The sequence below is a fragment of the Mytilus galloprovincialis genome, chromosome 2 (genome assembly GCF_965363235.1).
Source record: "Mytilus galloprovincialis chromosome 2, xbMytGall1.hap1.1, whole genome shotgun sequence".
NCBI classification, from domain to species: Eukaryota; Metazoa; Mollusca; class Bivalvia; order Mytilida; family Mytilidae; genus Mytilus; species Mytilus galloprovincialis.
In genome coordinates, this window is record NC_134839.1 from 83,314,603 (window position 1) to 83,323,311 (window position 8,709).

The 8,709-nt window shown below is 30.9% G+C and overlaps 1 protein-coding gene across 1 annotated transcript; it reads left to right on the forward strand.

Moving 5' to 3' along the window:
• Window positions 1-161: 161 nt before the first annotated feature.
• Window positions 162-8,469, forward strand: LOC143064621 (acyl-CoA-binding domain-containing protein 6-like). Its single transcript, XM_076237567.1, has 7 exons — window positions 162-325; window positions 3,971-4,035; window positions 4,583-4,679; window positions 5,029-5,220; window positions 5,812-5,901; window positions 7,478-7,508; window positions 7,980-8,469. Exons 1-7 carry the CDS (start codon window positions 170-172, stop codon window positions 8,117-8,119), a joined length of 771 nt encoding a protein of 256 aa, XP_076093682.1. The 5' UTR covers window positions 162-169; the 3' UTR covers window positions 8,120-8,469.
• The last annotated feature ends 240 nt before the right edge of the window (window positions 8,470-8,709 follow it).

An 8,709-nucleotide genomic window follows, 5' to 3' on the forward strand; every position in this document is an offset into this window, starting at 1 on the left:
AAACAAAAAAAATGTAAACACGTTTAAATAAAATAACATATATAAAATGCCACTGACAAAACATTATACAAATATGATATTAGTGTTTAAGTTGACTTTTAAATCTGGGTCCCTTACGGATACTGTAGTACATGTTTTAGTGTTTACGGAAATGAAAACCCGTTAACGGATGAGATTTACAATCGCCATCATGGCAGACGAATTCGGCGATTGTTCGCAAGAAGATATAAAAGATTTATTTGAGGGTGCATCAAAGTATCTTCGACACGTTGCCGGATCTCAGAGTGGCGACAATCTATTATATTTTTATGCCCGATACAAACAGGTGCTAAATTATATGGTTGATCAAGAAAATGTTCAAAAAAATCTGAAAAATAGTTCAAAACAGAAGTCAAAAACTGATTTATATTACAAGTGACAGTTTTCAGCACTTGTCTTACAATGCTGTTTTTCACTACCCTTTATAGAAAAAAAGGTTGACCCATCTCCATTATCTTTTGAGAAATGGCAGCCGCATGCACTCAGTCATCCCCAAATTTTTGTAATATACATGATATTATATGATTCCACAGTTGTCTATCCCACTGAATCATGTGACAGGGAACATAAATGACCAAATGACACTGTCATTATCTGAATGAGACTTGGAATGACTAAATTTCACTGTCATTATCCAAATAACACTTGAAATGACGGAATGACACCTGAAATTTTAAGGCAGTGTCTGCGCGTACTGCATGCAGGGACAAATTGTCAGATTACCATTCGTAGGGTAGTACCCACATCTGGTTTTATAATAAAATGCCATCAGATCCCAAAAGAAACGTGATATGTCTGTGGTGAAATATAAACCAAAATTATCAATAATATGGGGAATTTGTGTAGAACGAGTGAAGAGTATGAAAAATAATATTTTCAAATTGTATTTATTAGATAATAATACACAATAAAAATTGCATATTAAATGCACACCACAGTGGTTTGTTACAATTTGAAGGGTTATCTATCTATACGTATGCAAACCCCTGTGTGCACACTGATGGAAAATGAAACGTACTGTACAGTCCCTGTAAAAGAAAAACATATTAAAAAATTAATACTATTATAAATTGTAAATGCCAATATAAAGAATTAAATTTAACTGCATTTGAAAAATACCCTTATCAGATTTAAAAATAATCTTTTAGTAAAATGTAAAACAGAAACTGAAATTTTAAAAATATCTAAAACTTCTAAAATTAAAGCTTCCATGTCTATATAAAAATTAAAGAAGCGAGTAATAATGCCAATTAAACCAATGTTTGCCCATCTTTTAAATTAGTCACTCCAAGTTTAAAGTGAAAAGGACATTCCATTTGGAAAGCACTAAAAGTAGACATATCCATTATATCATTAACGGTTTACAATAGAAAAACTAGAAGTATTCGACATAAGAAAAAATAAACTTGACTAATGAATGCATATGTAACGTGGCAAATTTGATTTAAAACTAAAAATTTAAAACAAATCTTTTGTATAAGGCCCTTTTCCTGTCAAGTTTATTTGGAATGTTTTGCCACCCTGAATACCGGAAAAATTGAATCAGTTAAACTTAAATTCTTCACTAATTTTTGTGTAGTTTTAATCAATTTATTCACTTATTGCAACAAACTCTGTATATATTTCACGTTTCATCCCGATCCTGTGCCATTTTATTATAAAACCGGATGTGGGTACGCATAGCCTACAAACAGCAATTTGACCATTCATACCAGCACGCAGGTACGGGTAGACACTGCCAAATTTTGATTTTAGCACATACCAATTATCATGTTGGTTAGGTCTATATACAAATCCTTGATTAAGGGATTTGATCTTTAGTGATTAGTGAAACAGATGATGGTAATCAACACAAACTAGCTTGGCTATCAAACAAGAAAGGTTTCTTTACAACAAAAATAAAGGTAAAAGTTGCAAAAGACGTTAAATAAACTTTTCGTTTGTTTGTAATAATATTGAAGCCATTTAAGAAATCTTCATGGGAAATTTTCCATTCAGTTTATTTAATTTGAAAATGTAAAAAATTACGGAATTATTGGATTAAACCCCCGCTTTAAGGGGGCTCGAGGGTATAAATATTTTTTTTTAAATGAAGGTTTTCGCTATATTTTTCTATAAATGATCTTTTATCATATACTTAATAGAAAAATGAAATAAAAAAAATGGGGTCACAGTTCATTTAAGCTCACAATCTGCGTCCGAAAGAAGCATATATTTCTTTTTATGTCCTTTTATCTGTTGAACTAATAGGAGAAATACAGGTAGTATTGAAATAAAAAAAAGAACTAAATTACAGAAATCGCTTAAATTTTATAATTATTTAGTTTATGTACAGCTCATTAGAAAACAATAATAAAAAATATAGGTCACCGATGAGTTAAAAAAGATATTTCCATTTTTATGCCAAAAATGGCATTTTTGTTCCAAACTTTGAAATATATGCTAAACTTATTTCAACATTTTAGTTATTTGTCCTAGACATATCAATTGTGCGAATGACAGATTTATGTAACATATTTCACTGCCTTGAGTGAGGTCAAATTCATTTTCAATTCAATTAAGTGTCATTTACGTTTATGCGCATTACCATTACATTTGCACGCAAAAATCCTTACGTTTGCGCACAGCTTTTCATTACAATTGAGCGCATTTATTTGACAGGTAAACGCATGTAAGCTTAGGCAATAACACTTATTTATCTATAAATTTATTCAATTATTTGTAAGTAAAAGTACCTTTTCCTTTAGTCTAAGTCACCCACGAGGAGGTAGAAGTTAGATACAAGCAGGATAAGTCGGTTGCATTATATTCTATCAATCTGGAAAGTTTAATACTCATCATATATTAAGGATTTTCCCTCTGTTTGCTATATTAAAAAAAATATGAAAAAAGCTTCAAATGTCCGTGCCTTGACAACACTTTACAAACTAACTTAGATTATTTACAAATTTTAAAGAGATCACTATTCGGGGTACTTGTTCATCCTGAAAAATTCGCAATGAAGTTACATGTATGCCTTAAGTTATAACAGAATTTATCACCCACACTTTATATGTTGTCTTAGAAGACAATATATATATAAACAACATATGATTAAAATATATTTTCAAAGTAAATGAATTTTTATATTATTTATATTTCATTATATACCCTTTTTTACCTGCATTTACCAGTAAGATAAATGCGGGCAAAAGTAAAACATTTTAATCCCCAAATGCGTGCAAACGTAGTGCGCCCTTAAAATTAATATACTGATTATTTGAATTTGTTGTAGTATCAATAAGATAAGATATTTTATTCCAAATAACCAAGAGCAGAGTAATTTATTACAATGGTTTAGATAATTGACACAATAATCATATAATATATGTTACCAATGTTTACAATGGCAGCAACATTTGTTTTCTTTCTTTTTTCTTTTGTTTGATAATGTTTGATAAATTATCAAGTAATAGCTTTTTTTGGCAACTGTGTAAAAAAAAATTGTATTTGCGTTTTATATTGTTTCTTGACCTTAATTGTTTTGCAAATACAATATTTATACAGCAAAATAAAAATAATTTTGACAATGTAGATGACAGAAAAGAAATTCCAATAGGCCAGAGAGAGCAGTTATGACATTATGCAGAGCTGAAACTGTAATCCCTGCTTTAACATGTTTATAGCATCATTTGGTATTTGTGTAAGCTGTACTGAAATGTTCTACTAAGGGATTGTTACTGACAAGATAAGCAACATATAGATTAAACAAAAGAAGTTTTTGATATCCATTTGTGAATACATGTACATGTAATTTTTTTTAAGCAAATTGATAAACCAAAGATTTGCTGGTTTCATCAATGTTGTTGATTTGACTTTTTGTGTTTAAAATAAATGAAGTATAAAAGTAACATGAGTAATATAATGTGATAGTTTTCCAACTCCATTTTAGGCAACAGAAGGACAATGTAATTCCAAAAAGCCAGGGATGTTTGATTTTCAAGGCAAACAGAAATGGTAATTATAAGAAATGTTAAACAAATGTATAAAACTTTTGGATTACAATGAATGGCAGAAGCAAAAAAAAAGATCCAAAATTATATACTAAAACAGCAAAATAAGTTCAGGCGAAAAAAGAGCCAAACATGATGAAACAAATAAAAAAATACTGACATATGAACACATTTTTACTCAATTTCCGCACTGGTTAAATGTATACTGTTTAATTGTTGGACCTGCTAGCAAATCTAGAGAACTAATTAACTTGCTGTAAATACACAATGTAATTGTCAGAAGCATTGCCCTCCCAAAAAGTTGTTTTCAGAATTTTTTTTACAAGTAACAAAATATTGGGCCACTTTTTGTTTATATGATTTGAATCAGATACATGTACACTGTACCAAATCTGTTTTAACCAAAATTTGACTGACTACTGTTAACCAACTATCTATATTTATTGAGAGAGGGGATTCAGATTCTTGTTTATTGCATAAACCACTTACACATACATTTCATATTGTGTTTAAGGGGTTTATATAAAAAAATCTTTTTTCCTGTAATATAGGGAAGCTTGGAAGAAACTTGGAGATAAGCCAAGAGAAATGGCCATGTTGGAATATATTTCACATATGACTTCACTTTACCCTGGATGGGAAGCGGAGGTGAATATCATTATAGCAATATAGTAATACATTAGTTATCCAGCTTGATCATTTTGTCAATAGATATTTGATTATAAAAAGTGAAACACAACCAGGTGAATATTTCCAGGAGTTGTATTTTAGTATTTGTTTTAATAGTATAATGTAAAATCCTATTTCTTTATATATAGTGAATTTAATTTTAAAGATAGAACATTTCTTAAGAGTGGTCCATGTTTTCTTATCATCATGTTCTATTGATGCTCTTAATTAGTTAAAAGTGATGAATACAGTCAAAATTTGAATCCATTTAGGTTTCTTTTTATAAAGGTTTATCAATAAAAAATTGTTAACACAGTTTTAATTTCAGATGGATACTATTGATGATAAGCAATCTACTGGTGGATCATCCTGGATATCAGTGAGCACGATGTCTAACACAGACTCAGAGTTAGACAATCAAAACAAGACAGTGTTTGATTGGTGTAAAGAAGGAGACATTAACCAAATGTCTAGAATACTGCAAAGTGAAAATATTGACATCAATGGCTTAGATGATGCAGTTAGTAATCAATAATTGTATTATTTAAAGTACTGAATATGTCTTGCACAAATTCAATCACATATATAGAAAAGAGAACAAAATACAGGTTTCTGAAGATATGATTTTTGAAATCTTGAATACATTTGATGAAATTGAACTACTAAGCCGATTTAAACCGAATTTTAAAGAATTTTTCTAAAGTATTTTTTTGTTAAGACTTATCAACAAAGCATGACAGTTTCATACATATTTTATTAAATGAAGATTGATCGTAGTCAAATGACTTGTTATTTTGATATGATATAGCAGTGCTGTTATATCATTGTTTCAAGTATATTGATCACAATGCATGGCAAAATCAATTTTATTAGACTTAGACTGTTGACCACTGCATGTTGCATAATCATCAATAGTATCATTATAAGAATATTTATTTAACGAAAGGTTCAAAAAGATTTTCACAGTTTTTTTTAAATATCATCTGATATATATGTGAAAATGTATTATTTTAACTTTAAAGGTTTTAAGAATACAACAGTACGATAGAAGTTAAAACATAACTGTTAACTACTCATGTTGATATGTATTTGTTTGACAAATTAATTGCAGGGAATGGCCTTACTGCACTGGGCTTGTGACAGAGGTTTAAGTGAAATGGTAGAATGTCTACTGAATAAAAAGGCAAATATTGATATCCAGGTAAGGAAATTTTAGTCCATTTTAAGAAATTTTCAGTTTGTCTAATCTCTGTATGGAATGATTGTGTAAGAAGTGTTATGCTTTCTTGCTTAACCCCCAGGGTCCAGTTAAATGCAAATATTAGAATGGCAATTTAATTTTTATAAATTTTAATTCAAATATATAATTTCCAGGGAGGGAGGGTGCAATCTCAATAAAAACATTTTTGTTTAAACTTCGAAAGCAACACTATTCTAACAGGAAACCAATTAGTCGGATAACATTTTGGTAATCGATACTCGGTACTACCGAGCGATACTCGAGTACTTGTTGACATCCCTAGTAATTACTGATCTTTAAATAATTTGTTTTTAGGTGAATATGTCAAAAATCTGCTTTTATTTTATGGATAGATAACGTTAAAACAATTTTTTGGATAGTTATACCCCCGCTTTCAAAAACGGGGGTTACTGTTTTTTATACCCCTGCTTTCAAAAAAACTGTTTTACCTCTGTCTGTCCATCCATCCATCAGTCCGTCAGTCTGCCCGTCCCATGAATATTTTTGTCGCATTTATCTCAGGAACTACTTGACAAGGAATTCTGAAATTTGGTTTCAGGGTTTATATAAGTCAGTTATACGTTTTCAGATTCATCACTCAACAACTTCCTGTTTACCGAACACTTGTATCATTTTACATCATTTTACACATAATAGCCAGTGGCGGATCCAGAACTTTCCCTAAGGGGGGCCCGCTGACTGAACTAAAGGGGGGCCCGCTCCAGTCATGCTTCAATGATTCCCGATATAATCAACAATTTTTCCCACGAAAGGGGGGCCCGGGCCCCCCAGCCCCCCCCCCCCCCTGGATCCGCCTATGATAGCCAAGTTGAAAACTTTCATCACATTTTTCATAGGAACTACTTGACAAGGAATTCTGAAATTTGGTTTTGGGGTTTATATAAGTCAATTATACCCTGTGATACGTTTTCAGATTCATCACTCAACAACTTCCTGTTTACCGGACACTTGTATCATTTTACACATAAAAGCCAAGTTGAAAATTTTCGTCGCATTTTTCTCAGGAACTACTTGACAAGGAATTCTGAAATTTGGTTTCGGGGTTTTTATAAATCAGTTATACTGTGGGATGTGTTTTCAGTTCATCACTCAAAAACTTCCTGTTTACCTAAATATTTCGGCGGGGGTATCATCAGTGAGCAGTAGCTCGCAGTTTTACTTGTTTTTTTGTGATTGATAGAATTAGGCTGGGATTCTTGCAAAATCTTTGTTGTGCAGTACCCCCAAATCCCAGGCTATGAAAACAGAAGCATTCACATCAATTTTGTTAGATTAAAATACTTGATTTAAACAAACACCCAAAAACAACACTCATGTGACTGAGAAACAAAATAATTTGTGAGTTCATAGGGTAAAAATGAGTAAATTCTGACGTGGAATAGGAGCATACTGTTTTAATCATTAATTGAAGAATTGCCCTATAAGCTTATGCTATTAGCAACTGCTTATTATAAATGAAATGTAAAATATTTGCTGATCTTGAAAGTTATTAAACAAGAAATCTTATTCTTAATAGGATGAAGACAATCAGACTCCACTTCATTATGGTGAGTTTTATTTTCTAACAAAAGCTACAGTATGAGAAGCATACAATTGCTGCAGAAACATTAGCTCCTTGTTTGAAACTTTATATTACAGTAGGTAAAATAACTGCTTAATCAAATTCTATTATACAGATGCCTTATGGTTGGAAGTTTCTTCTAACACTTGAACTCACTTCTATGGTTCAATAAGTTAAAGTACAATTATATTTTGAATGTAGAATCATTGCAACTTACAGGCCTGAGAATAAAGTTCGCCTCAACCTGATTTCATGGTTCAATGATAATGTTTAGTTTATTATTTCAAATTAGTCAAATTTTATTGTTGCATTGCATGATTTAATTATTTTATTTCAATCTTAATAAAGATGAAAGGCATTATATTGATTCATTTTATTTTTAAGACTTTTATCTCTATTCTAACCCCATGGCCCATGCATAGAATTGAACTAATGAGAATTGTTATATTTTTTTCAGCTGTTAGTTGTGAACATCCAAAGGCTGTGCAGATACTGTTATCACATGGTGCCGACAAATCACTGAAAGATAGTGATGGACTTTCACCCTCAGAGTTAGAGACTTCAGAAGAGATTAGGACACTACTGGGAAGAACTTGATATGAGCTACATTCAATCGGCATTATTATATTACAAGTCAATGGAAACAATCGTTGTTATTGTTAATTATTTTCATTAAATGTTTTATTTATTTTTATTTGCATCTACCTATTAGATGCATAACATTTTATGGTGTCATGGCCATAATGCTATTTTATATAGAAAGATTGAAGCTAGCCAGAGTTTGCCTAAGAGGAGAAGGTTGGAGTATCTGCAGGTTCAGGGAGGGTATGAAATGGGGAACAGATTTTATTATCTGTATATTATGTACTTATTTTGCTGTGATCTTGAAAAGTCATTATTTCAACATAATTGTTACATTTCATTTTATTAAACTTGCTGACACTTGTGTTAACTAGAATGTTTGCCATATTCAGCACGAAGACAGGGAGCTGATATTGTCATGTATATTCTTCTGTTTGGATTCTAAATAAGACACATATGACAAAAAGAATAGACTTTAGATATGCAATGTAACAGGTTTTACCGTTTAGTCTCATAACAAAGTGTTTGTGTCATTCATATAGTCTTGCACAAAATTGTGTGGCATCTATCATAGATAAAGCAAATTATTTCTTAGAAAATCTTAT

Coding starts and splice junctions, on each gene's coding strand:
- LOC143064621 (XM_076237567.1), top strand. CDS start 170: ATGAGATTTACAATCGCCATCATGGCAGACGAATTCGGCGATTGTTCG. Junction 326..3,970: donor TTTATGCCCGATACAAACAG/GTGCTAAATTAT, acceptor ACTCCATTTTAG/GCAACAGAAGGACAATGTAA. Junction 5,902..7,477: donor AGGCAAATATTGATATCCAG/GTAAGGAAATTT, acceptor TATTCTTAATAG/GATGAAGACAATCAGACTCC.